Below are 21,170 nucleotides of genomic sequence, written 5' to 3' on the forward strand. Positions count from 1 at the left end.
GGCCTAAATATTAACTAACATGTATTTACTAAGGCACTGCATCTTAGTGCAAGAGGTGTCACTACAGCCTCTGGTTCGAATCCAGGATGTATCACATCCGCCCGTGATTGGGAGTCCCATGGTGGCGCACAATTGGCCCGTGGTGTCGTCGTCCAGGTCTGGTCGGGGTAGGCCGTCATTGTAAATAAGAATGACTTGCCTAGTTAAATAAAGGTTCAATTAAAAATATGTATAATTTACATCACAATGTAAGGATGACTTTGCTAAATAGGCCAAGATAAGTGTAACCAATCATTCTCTAATGAGCCATTTATATTACCAGATAACAATGATTGAATGCAATCACCGTGTGTAAAAGTAAAGAAAAAGAAATGCCAAATACACAAATTGTTAATTATTTAATAATAATAATTATTATAAATCACTATTATTGTCAGAATGTATAATTATCTTCCTCCTAAACAACTCTTCTCTACAGCCATGCCACTTTTGGACACAAAACAGTCTTAAAGTGATAAGAACAGCTCCATACACTAAACAATTTGGTGTGGGATACAGTGGTATAGGTATAGTTACTCTAATGAGGTATAGTTACTATAACGCTTCAGCTCCACTGCAGTACCATCCAAAATGATCCTTACCAATCTGTAAAAAAGGCCCAATGGTTCCTAATATATAATGTAGGCTAATATAGTATAATATAATAGTATTTAATATAATAATTTTTACACTACTCTGACCTTTTTAAAACCGAGACTAATATATATTAACCAACGCTATAAGCCCCCCTACCCCCTCCTCATGCGGCTGCGCCCCGCTGTCTCCGCTTTGTTTGTTCAGTTTCCAGGTTGATTGTATGTGTTAATTAGTTGCTAACAGCATGGTAATGTGGGTTTGATGGATAGACGTGTCACTAGCATTCAGGTCTACACTATCCGGAGACCCAGCAGGGTTGAGACTGGTCTCGCCGCGTCATCCTGACGATTTTTTTGGCCGAACGAAGCCATAGAGGCCACTCGGTCTCGCCTCTGCAACACCAGAAATAACTCATTTGTCATTAAAGTAATCCAATAAAAAAAACGACGGCATTATTAATAACATTATTTTAAAGTTCGTCATTGTTTACCACAATAGAGAGCGAGACCTCTGCGTGAACTCTCTGTTTGGGCCCACTAAAAAGGGGTCGTGGCTCATTTTTTTTTTACGTCGCTGGCACTGCTACAGTATATTTACAGTAGACAAACACCACGGGATTTATTTAGGAAGGCGGGGGTGCTGGCTAACATGAGATTCCATTCGAGGAATGCTTATCTCAGCCGAGTTGAACAAAGCCTTATTGGAGCCTATTATTTGATTATTTATACAGCTTTTTTTTGTAATGTCTGCTTTTAATTTAGTTGTACTTCTCAGACCCCAGAGACATAATTATACACATTTTTCTTTCCAAGTAACAGAGGGGCTCGCATAACTTCATCCTGCAAGGAGTCTGAACTTCTCTATCAATTTAAAACCGAGGTTGTAGATTTAAAGCAATCCAAAAGTGTTAGCTAAATGCAATACTTGCTGAAAAGCATTGTGCTCAAAATTGTTGTTGTCTCTTCTAAAGGCAATGTTCATTATTCATTGAAAACATTTCAACTTGCCTACTTGTCATGTTGTGTAACAATAGACCATCAGAATAACATCTACGAGATAGGTACCAATTTATAATATGGATGACATAACCAATTGGCTTATATTAAGGAGTGACCAGGTAGTCTGGCAGGTAGGAGCGTTGGTCCAGTAACCGAAAGGTTGCTGGGTCGAATCCCGGAGTTTAAAACCTGGCGTTTTCCCCGAGCAAGGCAGTTAACCCACTGTTCCCCGGGCGCCGATGACGTGAATGTAGATTAAGACAACCCTCTGCACCGCTCTGATTGAGGGTTTAGGTCAAATGCGGAAGACACATTTGAGTTCAATGCTTTCAGTTGTACAACTGACTAGGCTTTTCTTTTGCTGAGGCGTAGGCCCCTATTAGAAAGGATTTCGCAAACCATTAAATTAAGTCTATATTTAAAACACATATAAGCCTAGCCATTCAAAATTGTGATTTAAAATAAGATTCATCCATCAAGAGCAATACTAGATATTATTATTAATGTCCATCAATCAACTAATGCGCTTTCATCACTCGCTTCAGAGGTCAGCTTTTGCGCGTGCCATTACTCGAAAAGGCATTTCGAAGAACCCTCAAACACCGCCCCACAGCTGCTGGTTTGTTGGAACTCAGTGTCCAGTGTATGGATTTTTCACATTGCACCATGGGTAGTGTGGTTGTAAAATGTTCTATGTAAGACGCACCCTAATGAAAACGCACTGCCTGGAGAACTACAGTGCTCACAGCTGCATGATATACGTATCCTGTCAATCACAGTGGCGTCACGGTTGTTCAGTCGCTCAGGGGGCTACGAGAGAGGACCCCTGCCTGATGCGCGCATAGGCTACATAAGTGGTGGGCTTTGCAGTATGTGAAGGCAAGTGTATCACCATGATCAACCTTATATGGGGAGGATCTTCAACCTGCTTGGCTGCATAAATCATAATCAAGATGAAGACGTGATCATAGCGCATTCGGCATCGTTCGAGGCATTAGTATACCATTAAGTTCTGACGCGCACGATAGAACCGTGGACTCCGGGCAAGGCTACAGAGGTGGTAGACTGCTAGGCGGGGGCTGGAGGCGAAAACAGACATATTTTAATGTTATTAATAAAAGTGATCACAATGAAGCGCAGAAGGATAGTAGTTGCGGCAGGCTTCTGTCTTGCCTTCTTCCTTGGTACACTGATGAATTTGCTGTATATACCAGGGTTTGAGCACCATCAGAACCACGACCATAGAGTACATCGGTACTACCACGAAAAACAGCAGCAGGTTACAGGCGATTCGCAGCTTCAAGTCGGCGAGTCAGTCACTAAAGCTGTGGCCGAGTCCAATAGTAAACCTGCCGTAGGAAGCAGGCATCATCATGACCTTCTGTTGCAGATACGAGAAAGATTCGATGAGGTTGTGCGGTACCGTCAGCGCCAAGCACATGGGTCTGGCACTGGAGACCCAGTCCGCCAGCTGGAGAGACGGAGGCTCATGGATTCAGAGCCAGGGGACAATTGGGACCCTATCAAAGTAATTGAGCGAACCGAAAACCGACAGACGCATTTTCAAAATCGACTTTCACCTTCCATATACATGCACACAGCATCACGGAAAGATTTCACTATGACTTTGAGCAGCGTTAACGGTACTCCGATGCTTGGCTGCAGCAGCATAGACAACGTGACCAATGTTCAGTACCTCGGCTCAGGCTACACAAAGGCTGTCTACAAGGCGTCTCTCAACAACAGCTTGTCGGTGGCTCTGAAATCGGTGGATTTCGGGGGACACGATATGGAAAATTGCGTAAAGAAATATGGTTCACCTGGAGACTGCTACAGACTGGCGTCCTTCAAAATAGTGAAAGAAATGACGCTGATGGAAAGGCTACAGCACCCCAACATTCTGAAGGTAATCTATATCTGGGCTAGCTAACAAATTCATGCCTTACTGATCGGTGTCTTTTAGCCATTTCTGTTGCACAATTATGTATTTAGCTATAGGCCTAATATCACACACATACCTATTTAAGATGTAGTATGTCTTTGTTTTTGTTGCTTATTGCCTAAATGATTTTATCAGAAATCCATTAATTTCGTTATAACTTGTAGCAGTGGCCCTATAAATAATTTAAGTTCGACTTCAAATTTAACCCCATTTGTGCTCTTTACGCAGTATCGAAGTTAGTTAATTGCCATTTTGTGTTATACCAACAGCCAAACCATGAATCATTCTTTCCCTAATGACTGAATAACCATAGGTGTGAAACTTTACATTAAGCCTCTCGGCGTGTCAAAAGTGACACATGGGTTGAACACTTTGGAAATTGGTGTGTATTCCACTTCCACGAGTTTACTTGAGAAATCAGTCCAGAGTGCAGTGAAAACAAAATAGGCAACATGAAATAAGTGCATGGTTGGCCTATTATTAATAGTGCTATTTGGAGGATGTGTTGTCCGTTTAGTGGCTGATTAATAGTTTAGAGTTGAATGAGCGCCATCGCTTCATTGTTACCCTGTCGATGTTAAGCCGTTCAGCGTGTTGCTGGATCTGCATGGTACACAAGCCGGTGAGTGGTGAGACGCCCGAGGCTTTGCCAAATATTACCTTGTATTTTATTTGCATGTACACAAGATCTGTGGCGTAGCCTACCGATACGCGGGTAAATCATAATACATTTGTGTAAAAAAAAAAGTAAGACGGCCTTCTTTTTATTACGTTATATTAACAGCGCGTCTTTAAGCAGCTTGTCTATAACATCACCAATATAAGTGCATGCATGCGTAAAGGACGATTTTACCATTCAGACGGAGATAAGTAGCCTAGGCCAAATAGCCTTATCAATATCCACACTAATAAAGCATGTATAATCCACATAGGCCTACAATGTAGGTCTACAAATAGTAATGCCTGTACACGTATCCCTAGATGTATGCACAAGAACAGTTGCACGCCTATACTCAAGCATCTCACATTGTCCGATATAGGGCCAATATTTGAAGAATGTTATTCTAATGTTTCAGATGTTAGGCTACTGTTTGAGAAAATATATGGCCTTGAGGTACTGGTTACCTTGGCATTTATAGGCTACAGCATATAGGCCTAAGTCTGTGCTTTTCTGTAATGTGTACCGCATGAAGCCCAATTACAATATCCAAACGACAGCAATCCAAACGACATTGTCGAGGGCATTTCATTCTTTGATCGCAACTGTTGCTGGATAGATAGATAAGTAGTCATCAAACCAGTGGAAAACGTGCCGTTTTGTTTTTGAATTCAAGTGTAGGCTAGTTATTATAACCTAATAAAAAAGTAGGTCAGCTAATTTAAGGTACAACAATAGTTGCACTTTAACCAAGTAAAAAGTGGCACGTTTTCAAGATAGATCTACTGTTTTATAGGATGGTACAACAGAACCAAGACAGTAGCCAAATAGTCTATACAGAACATTTATTAAAATACAATACATGAAATCAATTATGCTCTCTAAAATAATTTTCTGGACAATATTATAAGTTTGTGATCTTTTGATCAAAATTGCTATACATAAGTATTTTGTTAGCACAGTCGAACTATTTAAACTAAATGTGTCAAACCTATTTTGAGTCACTTCTATCAGACTTGATCTTTTTGTTTGCATGGTGAATGTAGAAACATTTTAAGAATGATACTCTAGCCTAGGATATAGGTGAATATCTGACCCGTAATCAAGTTATTTACCCTGTATGAAGCTTTAGAGGTAGTGTACATTCTTATCGAGATTTAAATTGCAAACAATAAAACAATATCACACCCTTATAAAATGTGTATTATTGTAAAGCACATATTATTGTCAAACAATGTTAAACCCACATTAACCTTGAATTAAAATACAAAATTAACATATAAAACCAATGTACATAAAACGTTCTTTTTTCTCTTGACATTTTTAGACATTAGTAAGGCTATGGAGAGTTAGGCCTTTGCCACGTTTTTTTGTAACTTGTTTCAATCTTTGACTTATAACTAACTGGGCGTCTTTCAATTGACTTACATTCAATAATTGAGATATTTCACAGTATTAACTCATATCAAAACTCTCCTCAAAACTGGATGGCCAAGCTATGACCAGACATTCTTTTTTGACAACCGCACTGAACAGGGGGACGACATGTCACTACAGCATGTCAATACATCTGGACTGTATTTAATGTTTTACTTGGTTTATTCATCAATAGGATGTTATTTTCGTTATAGAAGTTCAGTTGCGGAGTCAGGGGGGGGGGGGTAGAGCCCAATATAGTAGCTGCCCATCTCTCATCGCACACTTACTAGTCCGTGTTGTGATAGGTACAGACTTACATTAACATTGACTGTAATACAGGAGTGTTTATTTGTGTACATTAAAAAAATAAAAAATACACTTTTTGGGTTTGTGTGTCCACTCAGACTTTTCTGGCTATTCACAGTGTAATACACACACACACACACACACACACACACACACACACACACACGCACACGCACACGCACACGCACACACACGTACACACAAAGGCGTACACACACGTACATGCTAGCACTAGCATTTGTGTGACTGGAAAGTGCACTTTGGCTATCCCACTCTATCATCGTTGTCATAAGCGAAAAATACCAAGATGATTTATTTCAGGATAAACATAAATAACAAAATTCATTTTCTGGCATGGAAGCTACATTGAGGGATTACAGGAATTGCTTTAGAAAATGTCAACATAAACTGGAAATGATATGGAATTTCTCTCTAATCATAGGGAAAATATTATTTCCTTTTCATTCCTCTATGAACATGAGCACACTGGCCTTAAGGCTAATACATGCACTTTTTTTTGTGCACCAGGAAAAATGCCTGAATGACTTCTAGGGTAAAGTTAACTGGCATGCTCCACTAGCCGTAGACAGAATAAATCACTGGAATAAATCATGTATTAACTTTAAGACTGAATTAGAGCAATATCTCTATTACTAAAACAAATGTTTATTTGTTTTTAGCTGGCTTAGGTTGATATTCATTTAACTTACTAGAATCATAACTTGAGATCTGTATGTATAACAATATTTTTCACGTAAATCTCCCATTGACATCAATGCATCATTTACAAAAAAAATTGTGCAAACTAAACAACTGGTTGATTGCAAGTAAACGTTTTTGTATGTTTAGTATCCCAAAGAGTATTTAATGTCCAGCTCTGCTGATCCAATATATCCTGTTAGAGTAATGAAGTCTAGTTCTGTCTGAGCAAAACAGTCTACAGCACACTGTCTGGTTAGTGTCTGCCTCTGGCCAGTCCTCAGTATGAGAGGAGGAGACAGAGGCTCAATGCTCTCTCACTGGAGAGAGTGGGATCAGAGGTAGAAACCAAAGCAGTTCATCTCTGTTCTCCTAACTCAGCACACTTTTGGTGTCAATAGTCATGTTGACTGATACTGCTTGTCCAGGATAGATGGGGGACGCTCCTGTGTAGAGGGGAGGAGTAGCGGGCGACTGACTGGGAGGTGGATTGTGGACACATGTTTCTTACAGCAGCACGCACGGCAGGCGCCCTCCACCTTTCTCTGCCCTCCTCCATGTTAGAACGAGTGTGAACAATATGAATTTGAGCTGATCAGTGAGGGAGATAACAAGAGGGGGCTACTTGCCTGCCCGGACTGAGGGGTTTGTGTCGGGACGGAGGGAATGAGGGGAGGAGGGCCCGTGTGGCACAGTTGGTAGAGCATGGTGCTTGCAACACCACAGTTGTGGGTTCAAGTCCCCATGGTGGACCAGTATGGAAGAAAATAAAAATAAAAACTGTATGCATTCCCTCTGGATATGAGTGTCTACTTAATGACATGAATGTAAGGGCTACCTGTCAGTGAAAGTATACGTGGTGGATACAAATGATCTGAGAGTGGTGGGACCCCTGGGCTGCTGCAGGGTTTCTGGCTGTGTAGCTGGATTATGTTTACACAAGCCTGTCAGCCTCTCCCTCCCTCCCCCAGGGCCTGCTCAGTAGATCTCCCTGTTAGTTGGGGAATCAGTAACCAGGTTGTGTTAATGTGAAAGCTGGGTGTCTGTGGGCCTTGGGGTCAGTTTGAGGATGAGTGGACTGGAGACAGAGTTGCAATTAAGCCCGGGGTTAACACTTTAACCTCCAACTTCCATGGGAAGGAAGCTGGGGAAAAGAGAACGCCAGAGAACTCTGGTCCTGCCCTGCCTCACTAAGCCCTCAGCCCTGTTTCTGATCAACCCCTAGGGTATTGTTGGGGCTCAGCAGCCCTGCAGCCCCCACACTCTACATGGAGAGCAGGGTGCCCTCATGACCCCCAGAACCCCAGACCGTCACCACATAAACATAGGACATTTCTGCTTGTCTTCTTGCTCTGAAACCTTCCGAGAATATACAATACATGCACATCATCACTTCTTAAGTAACAGATAAAGAAAGTCAAGGAATGTACAGTTTTGAAGTTGAATATGGGCTGTTGTGCATGTGCTCATAGAACATAAAAAAAAGTCCCCCCAGTTTTAAAAGAGAAATGTGAACAATAATTTGATCGGATGAAATAACATTGGTGTGAAACATTATTTGATATGGCCAGCGAGTCTCCCACATCATTTGCATTAGTTGAAGCTCTGTAACTTCTCCCCTTTTTGTCACTCTGAGAACATGCTCAGCTCCTGTTAACTGGTAGTCTGAAGGTCAGGTATTGATTTGACAAACCCTGTGATGTGTTTGAGGAGGAATAAGAAGGTGAATATCACTCCAGAGTATTGGGAGTAAATTCTTTCTGCAAAACACCTTGTGTGCAGCCCTCTCCTACGACACCGTTTTTTAAATGTTGTTTCGTTTTTACTGAGCGGTTGGAGAAAACAAGTCGATGAGAGTTCTTACTCAACAAACCTTTTTCTTTTTCCATATGCTTCCTTCCCTATTTCGTTGAGGATGTAAGGCACCAAATTCAGCAAAAAAAAAAAAAAAAAGAATTCGGTAGATTTTACAGTCATCCAAAATGTACTAAGTTAGCAGTCATACATATTGTCTTCCAGAACGCTCGCTTCCAGACTTTGTTTTCAACCCTATGAAGTCATGCAAATGATATAAGGGGAAAGATGTAATAAACGGAGTGTGTAATCATCGAAACTCAAAACGTTTAAACCCCTTTATGCACCCAAACTTACGGTTTTAACAATTTCACCCTCCTCTATTTAATGCATTATGAGTATCAAGTCCATCTAATGTACTAGGATCAATTCACATGGAAAAGGAAAATGACAGAGGGTTTTCTGCCAGTTGCACTTGGTCCAAGTCTCTGATTAAAACAAGGCATACCAGATCCAACCATTAATGTCATTCGATACACACACACACACACACACACACACACATACATACGCACGCACACACACACACACACACACACACACACACACACACACACGCACGCACGCACGCACGCACGCACGCACGCACGCACGCACGCACGCACGCACGCACGCACGCACACATACGCACGCATGCACACACACACACACGCACACACACACACACACACACACGCACACACAAGCGCACACAAACGCACACACACACACACACACACACACACACACACACACACACACACACACACACACACACACACACACACACACACACACACACACACACACAACCCTAACCCTAACATGAACCCTAACATGAACCCTAAATCCCTAAACTAACCCTAATTTTAACCCTAACCTTAATTGTAACTGTAAACCTAACCCCTATGCCGAAAATAGCCTTTTTCCTTTTGGGGAACGGCAAAATGTCCCCTTGTTTTACTATCTTCGTGAGTACTTCTGGTCCCCACAAGGATAAACACACACGTACGCACGCATGCGAGCACTAAGTTAAACCCCTACGCTGCACATGGATACACTTCAAACCTGCATTTCACACAATTTCAGGAATAATAGTTCAAAATATGTTACTACCTGATTTGTGAGTGAAATGCAAAGCTCTACTTTTTGTACTGGTCTTTACAGTAAGTCCCCACCCAGTCCGTAGCAGAGATCCAGAGAGAATCCGGTTGGTATGATAGAGGTGTTCTTGTTTGACTGACCCTCAGTCCTGCAGTGACCCTGTCCAACAGAAGAGCAGCAGTGTGCTCTGGGCTCTGGCAGATGCTGGGGATTTGACCTCTGGACAAACATGTCCGCCCCGGGGCCGGTTTGATCAGGGGCCAGGAGGCCTTCGTTAAGAGCGTGTGGTGACTGGGTTAACTGCCCTGCCGACCCCAGCCTTTATTTACACATTAATAATGTCCCACACAGAAATGCTTTTGTGGAGCACCGGTGCGTTGGCATATTATGACGCGCATCGCATATGTTCTCGACTATTTCATCTGCTACTCGAGCAGGGCAACCGTTCCAGCAGCAGCACCCCCCTCTTGGCTGCTAGAGCCGTCTCACTCTGACCGCGACCCTGGTTACCCGGCCTCACCTCAAGCAGAACCTGCACGGATTCATTCTCTTTGTCCATCTTCAACTCTCGGCTTTATTAACCGGTCTCAGTTGAAATGCACGTTCCCGCTACCCTACATTTAGTTTAGTAAGAACAGAGAGACCTTCCAACCTTCCTTCAACTCACTTCTTGTGTGTACAGCCAACTGGCCAGTGGGGGTTTGGCCTGTGTGAGTGTGACTGGTCCCTGGGCTGGTGTGTGTTTGTGGCCCTGGCCCTTGGCCCCCCTCTCTGTTCCCGGTGAGGCCATGCTGTGCTATGGCATGCTGACTCACTCCTACCTCTGGCCGGGAAAGTGGTGAACTGCCAGGAGGTTGGCCTAATAGGCTTGGCTCCTAACGTGCCTGCCTTTTCACACTTACCTCACCTCAGATTTTCTCAGCCTTTTCACTAAGGCCACGCTCTCTCATGCTCTATATACACCCATCCAAAGATGCAACTTAGATAAACCTCTATGTACAGAGGAAACAGAGACACATCAAGACCTGAACACACAATAGCAGAATAGATTCTGAACTCAGAACAGCACTCACAACCGCACCGTTCAGAATCCCATTGCAGAAATATATAAATACATTTGCACAGATGTAATATTTCTCTGAAACGCTTCTATGAGGTCATGCCTTTCTCAGTAAAAAGACATTATCAAACGACCGAGGTGGGTGACCTCTGAACCTCAGTCAGACAAAATGGCACCAGATTCAAAGCAAACACAAACACTGCCCCAGCATGCGTACAGCTGCTATCTCACTCTGGGCAGCCTTAGCTGCCAATGAGTCTAGTCTGACATGGAGGGAAAACACTGCCCTGATGCGGTCGTGTTCGCACAAGAATGCCTCCGCTGCACACAATACCAACAACTCTAGCACTGGCTGCAGACGTGGTGCATACAGTACACACAGCCTGGAGATGGCGTGTGCTGATAATAGTCATTACTGTGAATTCAATCTCAGATAACAAAACTTTCCGTACACTCCAACCCCTGGGAAAGCTTCTCTGGCATTGCCAAGTGCAATCTCACGCGCACATTCACACACACACACACACACGCACACACACACACACACACACACACACACACACACACACACACACACACACACACACACACACACACACACACACACACACACACACACACACACACACACACACACACACACACACACACACACTCACTCACACTCACACCCACACGCACGCACACACAGACTCACTCAAAAAAAAGGTGTTCGTCCTGCATTGATGGCAGTATAAAAAATAAACACCATTCTTCTTTTGCTGCAAAAATGCACTTTAGATTCACATACTCAACAGAACATTTTTTTTTTTACAGAGAGAAATAAAGAGACTCTTACAACACTCGAAAACTTAACCTCAACTGAACTCAATTCATACGTGCTTTTCTCACTGCACAAGGAAAAGGGGCTGAATTAAGCTCTATAAGTGCAGTCTTCTTCATGTGTTTGTCATGCTGCACCCAGTGGTGGGGTGAGGGGCCACTCTGCCAGCCTTGCCCACAGGCCCCTCCTCTCCTCCCACAAGGTTGGCACCCACTGGGCACCTCACATTTCCCATCACACAGCACCGCTATAAAATGTCTCTGCGTCGCTCTTCACAGGCACACCCAAACTGCCAACAAGCAGTAGTCACCCTCAGAGAGTATGAAGCCTCCACTACTTTACTCTCAGACAATGCTACATTCTCACATCATTCACTTGTAAAAGCCTTTTATTAACCAATAAACAACATGCAATGCCACCTTCTCTGTTTTGCATAGTCAGTGTTTTCCCCGATGGTATGGTTGACAGCCGTATTGGTTGTTATGCTTTTAGATTGAATTTCATGCCCACTTATTTTAACCAGTTCTTCTGGCACAAATTATCTTACACAAATGTTTATGCAAGCAAAGGGCCGGCATCTCTAGGAGGCACTTACCATAGCAAGAAAGAGGAGAGTAAACTACTTCAATCGACCAAAAGAAACATTAATGAGTGCCAAAGCTCTCGCATGTCTCATTGCGTTTTCATTTTAAAAACATCAGAATGCATGCAACCGACATACAGTAATTCAATCTTCCGAATGAGATTGTTTGTCACTGACGGCTCAGGTTTACACGGAGTGTACAAAACATTAGGAACACCTTCTCTTTTCACCTTCTCATGACATAGACTGATATGGTGAATCCCGGCGAAAGCTATGATCCCGTACTGATGCCACTTGTTAAATCTACTTCAATCAGTGTAGATGAAGGGGAGGAAACAGGTTAAAGGATTTTTAAGCCATGATACGTGGATTGTGAATGTGTGCCATTCAGAGGGTGAATGGGCAAGAAAAAAGATTTAAGTGCTTTTGAACGGGGTATGGTAGTAGGTGCCAGGCGCACCGGTTTGAGTGTGTCAAGAACTGCAACGCTGCTGGGTTCTTCACGCTCAACAGTTTCCCTGTGTGTATCAAGAATGGTCCACCACCCAAAGGACATCCAGCCAACTTGACACAACTGTGGAAAGCATTGGAGTCAACATGGGCCAGCATCCCTGTGGAACGCTTTTGATACCTTGTAGAGTCCATGACCCAACTAACTGAGGCTGTTCTGTTGACAAAAGGGCGTGCAACTCAATATTAAAAAGGTGTTCCTAATGTTTTGTACGCTCAGTGTATATATCGTGTGTGTATAGATGAAGAACCAGTGTTTCTCGGTGTCCTCTACAGTTGTACGGCTACTGCTACCAAGACAGCAATGACATCCAGGACACAGTGACAGCCATCACAGAGCTGGGAAGTCCTCTGGAGATGATCCAACTACTGCAGACCTCCTGGGAAGAACGCTTCAGGGTGAGTGTTAGCGGACAACACACACATTTCACTTAACATTATCATTATCTTGTCAACGTCTTGTGATATCCTCTCTCTCACTGAACAGAGTGCAACATGTATGAGTCAACAGAATAGGCTGAATTCTGGTAGGTGTTACTGAGGGACTGAGGGTAGGTCACATGCGTAAGTAGATACTAAGGCCTGTGACTCAAACCCATTGCAGGCTGACTCAGAATGTAGAGCGAATTGGCTGAAACATGGGCTTGGTTAACCTGGTTTATAGGGACACTACTGGTATAGCGGATGGTATTTCCAGAGCCAGGGCCCTTCTCCTACTCAGTTTCCTGCCTCCCTAGCTGGGTAACATGGACCTGTGTGCCGCCTGGGCCCCCGGGCCGGGTCTGCCGATCACTATCGCCACAGAGCCGCGCTCTAATTATTTCCTATTGCTTCATGTGGCCGGGGGAGTGTCCACCCGCTTGCCACACAGAGGATGAAAGAGCTTCGGTGCATGAAATCACCAGCAAGTGCTCTCTTCCTCTCTTCTCTCTATTCTCTCCTCTCTTCTCTTCCTTTCTCTCTTTCTTCCTTTCCTCACTGGCAAGACTGGAGGAGCTTCACTGAGACAGTCAGCTCTTCTACTAACGTTTTGTGATGATGAATACAGGGTGGGAAAGATTGTTGCCAAATTTCAAATCAACCTAAATCTCTAGGCATGGACCAGAAGAGAAATTGATATATATATATATATATATATATATATATATATATATATATATATATATATATATATTTATATAGTAATAGCTTCACAATGCCTTCTGATAGGCCTTGGGCTTCCTTAAGTGCCCTGAGCTTCCATATCATTTACATCTATGCAATCCTTTCAGATGTGTACAAGTGCCTAGGGGGTAGGGCTAGGGGTGGGTTTGGAATTGGGCATGGGGAAGTTAGTTAAAGAGTTCCCAGTGTAACCATTGACACAAGCACAGCTCAACACGTCCTTGAATGCGCCGTCACTGTCATTTATAACACTACACACTAAGCCCATCTACATGTCATCACACTAGTCTATGTCCTCCTAAAGCATAATTTGTTTCATCCCTAATCAAAACTGTATTTGTCATGGAGAGTCGGCCTTTATCCAAAGTCCGAGCTTCCTCACGGAGCTTCATAGTGTAGTTCACCACACCAAATACATCAGCCAGTGGAGGCTCATCAGAGGAGGAAGGGGAGGACCATCCTGCTCCGTAAATTTCATAAAAATAAAAATTGTGAAACATGAAAAAAGTTATCCTTTTTAGATAGAACTATACTAAATATATCCACGTCACCAAATAATTGACTAAAACAATCTGTTTTGCAATGAAGGTCTAGAGTAGCCTTCATAGCACTCTCTGGGGTAGCACCATGGTATAGCTTGAGGACAGCTTGTTTCCGTCCTCTGGGTACATTGACTACAAAACCTAGGAGGCTCATGGTTCTCACCCACTTCCATAGACTTACACAGTAATTATGACAACAGCCGGAGGACGTCCTCCAACCTATCAGAGCTCTTGCAACATGAACTGACATGTTGTCCACCCAATCAAATGATCAAATAATGAATCTAGTACTGAAAGCACAAGCTACAGCTAGCTTGCTTTGCCAAAGCAGTTCATCTCTGTTCTCCTAACTCAGCACACTTTTGGTGTCAATAGTCATGTTGACTGATACTGCTTGTCCAGGATAGATGGGGGACGCTCCTGTGTAGAGGGGAGGAGTAGCGGGCGACTGACTGGGAGGTGGATTGTGGACACATGTTTCTTACAGCAGCACGCACGGCAGGCGCCCTCCACCTTTCTCTGCCCTCGTCCATGTTAGAACGAGTGTGAACAATATGAATTTGAGCTGATCAGTGAGGGAGATAACAAGTAGTTGTTTCCCCACAACATAAGCGTCAGGTCTGCCTCCCTTGTCACCCAAGAGCCTTCCCTTGAAATGTGGAGTGCATAACATGTGGTGGGTAGTTGACTCAAAGAGAAAGAAAGACAATAGAACAGTTTTGAATGAACAAAATTCTTCAAAAATGAAGGAGAAGCGAGAGCAAGAACTATTGTGTTTTTTTTTCACTTTCAATTTTACTTACTTGGCTAATTAATGCAGCGAGCAAGTTTAGCCTACTCAAACAGAGAGGGATGCGATGTTAGCTAGCTGGCTATGGCTACCCAACATTTGAACTCTTCCAAGTCATGGTAAGCATTTGATTTTATTAATTTGCCACCAGGGCCTGCCAGTGAACTGCTAAACTGCTTGCTGTACACTGTACTACATGATTGTAGTGGGTTTACGAACATGTTAGTTCTAGTATGTTGACCGATGTTACCTAATATGCTGACAACGATGTAGGCTGTGTGTAGCAGTTAGCGGTTATGGTATGAAGGTTTGGAAAGGTTTTTTGCCTGGTCACAGACAGCTTTTGTGTCGTGCACTGTTACGAATCCCTTTTGGCCCGACAGTCTAGGGGGGATGGTAATGAGACCCGTAACATAACTCATGCAAATTATTATTGTGACAAAGTAAAAGTGTGAACGAAATAACCACGACAACAGAAATCTACCGTCAAACTCCAGGTTTATTTATAAACACACGGTAATGGGGGGAGCAGGAAAAGGGGCTGAGCTGGACCCAAGGAAAGAAACAATAAGTATTCAAAAACACCCCTAAGCTAGACTAGCCTACTTTAACAACAGCTAACTAACCAAAAATACAGTGGGTGGTCCGCCCAGTTCTAACTAGTGTATTTAACAAAGTTCACCTACGGGTAGTGAATGCCCATGGGCAACTTGTCTTGGTTTCCCCCTTTTCCCACCAGCAACAAACAGACACCATAACCAAAAACAATACTCACAGGTGATGACAAAGTGCTATGAGGTGTTTAAACAAAAGAGAGGTTAAGACACAAAGCGAGAGTGAAACACAGAGACCTACAGACATGGCATTTACAGAGAGATTGAGCTCTAGAACAAAGAAATGATGGGGTTTTTAAACCATGGAGAAGGAACTGTGATAGGTTAGGAAATAGGAGGAGGTGTGTCTTCTGATTGATGATTGATTGTTGACTGATTGGGTAGTGATGATTTTCACCTGTGAGGGGAGAAGGAGAGAAAAGAAACACACACACAGGATACACACACACACAGGATAACTGTATCCGTAACATGCACTGAAGTCCACAAGCAAAGGGAAAAGGTGAGATGAGACCGAGTAGATGTGAGAAGGGATTATATAAAGATCAAAGTGATGATGCTGTTTGGATGTGGTATGAAGGTTTGGTTTGGAAAGGTTTCTATGAATGTGAACTGTGTTTGCGGGTGATCAGGGGTGTATTCATTCTGCTGAAGTCTTTTGAAGAACATTTCTTAAATGGAAGAAAACGGAAGAAAAACGGTGAAAACATAAATGAATTTGTCCAATAGAAACCTTTGTTTGCAACTTTCCGACTAATGATTACACACCATAGATCAGCTAGATGCAGCAAATAGTGTGCAAGGTGGTATTGAATGTGTCACTGTCTGATTACCTTGATTACTCAAACTTTTCCCTCAACCTCCTAGCTTGTAGCGACCTTATGATGGGTACAGGGAAAACTTGAGTATCATGGGCGGCAGGGTAGCCTAGTGGTTAGAGCGTTGGACTAGTAACCGAAAGGTTGGTAGTTCGAATCCCGAGCTGACAAGGAACAAATCTGTCGTTCTGCCCCTGAACAGGCAGTTAACCCACTGTTCCTAGGCCGTCATTGAAAATAAGAATTTGTTCTTAACTGACTTGCCTAGTAAAATAAAGGTAAAAAAAAAAAAATGTAGTAGCCAATCGATGTTACATTGAGCAGGGTGAATGGAATATGAATGACAGTTATCCAGTATGCTGTAGCTATTATAAATAAGTACATGCTCATGAAAATACAAAAATCATCTTAAATGGCACCGACCACCACTGAACATCAGCCTTCTGGTAAATAAATTGACTGAGATAACTTTCCACTTTGATTTCCTGGGCCTTTAATGATAGCCACACGGGTTTCCAAGCCTGTGAGTACTTCCACAGAGAACAATACCCAGTGCTTAGTGGAGGGTTTCCCAAACTCGGTCCTCAGGACACAGCTGATTCAAATAATCAACTAATCATCAAGCTTTGATAATTTGAATCAGCTGTGTAGTGTTAGGGAAAAAAACAAAACGAGAACCGAGTTTGGGAAACGCTGGCTTAATGCAAGTAATTCCCACTTTTTAACAGCGACCATACTTTTAAAGACTCCTTCCTAGTGCATGTTCCTTTTTGTAAGTCTGATAGAAACAGCGTTTAAATAACTTTAAGTTGCACGTAGAAATCAGTTGCTTTTCTATGAATGGCTCTGCAAATGTCTTTGTGGTTCACTCAGTGGATCTGAAGCACAGTGAAAAATGACTTTGTCTAGCTTTGAGAGAAACCATTGCATTTCAAACAAGATGTCTTGGTTTTGTCTATGTAACTCGATTTTACCGTAATGCAATAACAGAGCATGAGGTTAGACAAATTCAATGAGATTATTTTTTACATTTTTATTACCTAAATATAATAATACTATTTCAATGGAGTGTCACCACTTAACATCTCTGGATCTTGTGTGTGTGGTGTGTGTTCATGCAGCATCAGTGTGTGCTGTTTTTTTGGTTGCTCCTTTGTTTCCCCACAACATAAGCGTCAGGTCACCCAAGATCCTTCCCTTGAAATGTGGAGTGCGAAATGAAAGAAAAATATGCTTTTTCTCTGAGCATTTGCAATTCGTATGAGGCATTAATAGACTCTGGGGAGGCGCGCTGTAAACCCACTGAATTTCAAATGCTCCATTTAGGTCTGTAACCATTTCCTGTGAGCGTTGACAAAGGCTTTGATGGCCCTGGCCTGCAGCCCCTGTCAGTGAGACAGACACACCCATATCCCCTTTAACCCTTCCATCCTCACTAACCACTCCCACCCAGCAGTCTGTCTGTCAACCTTCACGTCAGGCTCATTTACATTTATGAAATTATAAATTATAGATACATTCTATCAAACCTGTATTGCAGTATTTACAATACACAGTATGGTCAAATAGAATGACAGAATACGGTACTCTAAAAAACCTATGGCTATCAATCAAATCAATAAAAAAAATACCCAGTATTTAAAGGGGCAATCAGCAGTTGAAACAACAAGAACGCTAATTCCTCACCACTGTTTCGGTAGGGAGCTGAGGGATGGTGCTGGAGAAATGTAACCACTCCCAAATTCATAGACAGAACTATAGATGAAAGAACTGACCATCCATGATGTCAACATGAAAGTTTTTACCATGTTTTGAGCCTGTACAGTGTTTTTTTTATATACATACAATTCATTTATAAGCCCAAAAATGTATGTAGCAACTGCAAATTGCCCATTTAAGCATAGTGTGACATAGTGTTGAATTCCTCCAGCACTACTCTTACTTCACTAGGGTTAGAAAGAGACTCCAGCCCCTAACTCACGCCTGAGTGCTCTGTGTCTCACCTCTCCCACTCACACTTAATCCACAGTACATTAAAAACAGCTTTTGTTTCGCTTGAAAAGAAATGAGCTGTTCAGCTCCTCCTCCTCTCCTCCTCTTTTCCCTCTGTCTCACTCCCCTCTCTGCTCTTGGGAACGTAGATGTTTGGTTTATAGTCTGTATAATATAGGTGTCTATTCCCCTTTCACGCGTTCTCTTGCCCCTTTCACATGTTTCCTTGCCCCTTTCAGCCCTTACCCTCGGCCCCTGGACACACACAATGGGAGAGGGGGACACACAAACACACAGACTCATGTGGTTCTCTCAGGGATTTATGAGTGCTCACAGAGGAAATGGGGGGGGGGGGTTGCTCTCAGTCAACCCCAAAGAGAATAATGCAGTGGAAAAGAGAACAATGCAATGGAATAGAGAGATGGAATCAGGGAAATAATGACAGACTGACTCATCCCCACTGTCATTTCTCTTATCTGCTGCAGAATTACACTAAAGCCTTCCAACCTTACAATTTCAGGGCGGATACTATAACTGGACTCTTAAGATAAGGGCTCCACATTTGGCACAGAAGTAGATTCATGTACCCTGAACAGATTTAGATATGGAGCCACCATTCTCTCAACCTCTCTCTCAATTCAACTAAATCCAAAGGAGCTTTATTGGCATGGGAAACATATGTTTCTATGACCGAAGCAAGTGAAAATAAATGAACAATCAAAAGTGAATCCTAAAATGAACAGTAAACATTACACTCACAAACTCTTTCTCTCTCTCTCTGCTGCAGATCTGTCTGAGTCTAGTGCGTCTGCTCCACTACCTGGCCCACTCCCCTCTGGGCTCTGTCACCCTGCTGGACTTCAGGCCTCGCCAATTTGTCCTGGTGGCGGGGGAGCTCAAAGTCACAGACCTGGATGACGCCAGCACAGAGGAGGCCCCCTGCTCCCCCTCCAACTGCGTCATGGAGTTTCCCGCCCGCAACTTCACCCTCCCCTGCAGCAGAGGGCGCTGCTTGGGCATCAACGAGAAGCGCAACCTCTACAACGCCTACAGGTGAGGAGGAGCAAGACCTCTGCCATGTTAAATGATCATCTAACTATTTCAGTGGAGGCTGGTGGGGAGGGAGAAATTGGAGGGTGGGTTGGGTTAATTGCATCTCAGCCATGACAATGAGCTCTTCCTCTGATTTAAAGGGACATCAGCATCCACTGAATTAGTTACATCATAGTATGATTAGAGTGGTTCTGTTGAAATCTATCAACATCAATCAAATGTTATTTATAAAGCCCGTTTTACATCAGCAGTTTCCCAAAAAATAGTTATACAGATATACCCATTCTAAAACCCCAAAGGAGTAAGCAATGCATATGAGGAAGCAGTGGCTAGGAAAACACCTTAGTAATGCAAGAACCTAGAAAGAAACCTAGAGAGGAACCAGGCTCCGAGCGGTTGCCAGTCCTCTTCTGGCTGTGCCAGGTGGAGGTCATAAGAGTACATGGCCATTAAGGCCAGATCGTTCTTCAAGACGTGTAGATGACCAGCGGGGTCAAATAATAACCACAGTGGTTATAGAGGACTGTGAAAAGACCCCTGGTGGCATTTCTGGTGGGGTAAGTGTGTGTGTCAGAGCTGTGTGTAAATTGACTATGCAATTTGGGATTTTCAACACATGAATGTTTCTTATAGTGATGCAGTCAGTCTCTCCTGAACTCTTAGCCAAGAGAGACTGGCATGCACAGTATTTATTTCAGCCCTCTGATTACAATGAAGAGCAAGATGTGGTGCTCTGTTCTGGGCCAGCTGCAGCTTAACTAGGTCTTTCCTTGCTGCATTCCACCAGACGACTGGACAATAATCAAGATAAGACAAAACTAGAGCCTTCAGGAGGGGAGACATAGAGAGAGGAGAATTAGAGGGAGCATGCCTAACATCACACAGGACACCAGACAGGACATGAGAATTTGAGATCACACAGTATACCAATAACCTGCCCAGGGACGGCTGTTGAAAATTAGCCGGCTGGCTAAAACCAACACTTTTACTGAAACATTGATTAATGTCCATTGTCCCTGTAAAGAAAACTCAAACTCAGATAGGACACAAACTCAGATAGTACACATAGACTATTGCAGCTCAGATACTGGGGACTGAGACGGGAGATCAGGGGACACTGTTGCCCCGTCCAAAGTTACCCCCGGAAGGAGAGAAACATATAACCCCACCACTTTTCCAAAGCATAGCCCCGACACCAGCAAAGGGATATCAACAGACCTAACTTACTACCCTGAGACAAGGCTGAGTATAGCCCACAAAGATCTCCCTGACCGCATCAGCCCGAGTTGGCGCTAAACCGGACAGGAATATCACATCAGTGACTCAACCCACTCAAGTAGAGGATAGCGAAAAAAGGCTGGCATGACATGATGCACCTTCTAGGAACAAGTTAGCCCTCGATCCAGCTGCTTGCTTCGAAAGGAGGCCTGTGCTGGGGCGTAGCCAGAAATCTTTAGTGTGTGGGCCTGCAAGATTTTGGATGGGCCATGTAGGGATGTAGCAAGGTCTTGAATTCATCCCTAGTCGTAACGGGGCAGTGCAGTAATGCCCTTTTTAGTGAAAAAAAAGCATGTTCAGGTGGGATGGCATTTTTGGCCCACAACATGACATCACAATCTGATCTGA

The 21,170-nt window shown here is 43.2% G+C and overlaps 1 protein-coding gene across 1 annotated transcript in view; it reads left to right on the forward strand.

Moving 5' to 3' along the window:
* The first annotated feature begins 2,439 nt into the window (after positions 1-2,439).
* The window catches only part of LOC135512417 (extracellular tyrosine-protein kinase PKDCC-like), a 36,038-nt gene continuing 17,307 nt past the window's right edge, over positions 2,440-21,170 (forward strand). Inside the window, exons 1-3 of the mRNA XM_064934438.1 lie at positions 2,440-3,540; positions 12,848-12,970; positions 19,279-19,544. Of these exons, the coding sequence (XP_064790510.1) occupies positions 2,740-3,540; positions 12,848-12,970; positions 19,279-19,544 (1,190 nt within the window). The 5' untranslated portion in view covers positions 2,440-2,739. The remainder of the gene's footprint in view (positions 3,541-12,847; positions 12,971-19,278; positions 19,545-21,170) is intronic.

This window comes from Oncorhynchus masou, chromosome 24, assembly GCF_036934945.1.
Source record: "Oncorhynchus masou masou isolate Uvic2021 chromosome 24, UVic_Omas_1.1, whole genome shotgun sequence".
Classification (NCBI taxonomy): Eukaryota; Metazoa; Chordata; class Actinopteri; order Salmoniformes; family Salmonidae; genus Oncorhynchus; species Oncorhynchus masou.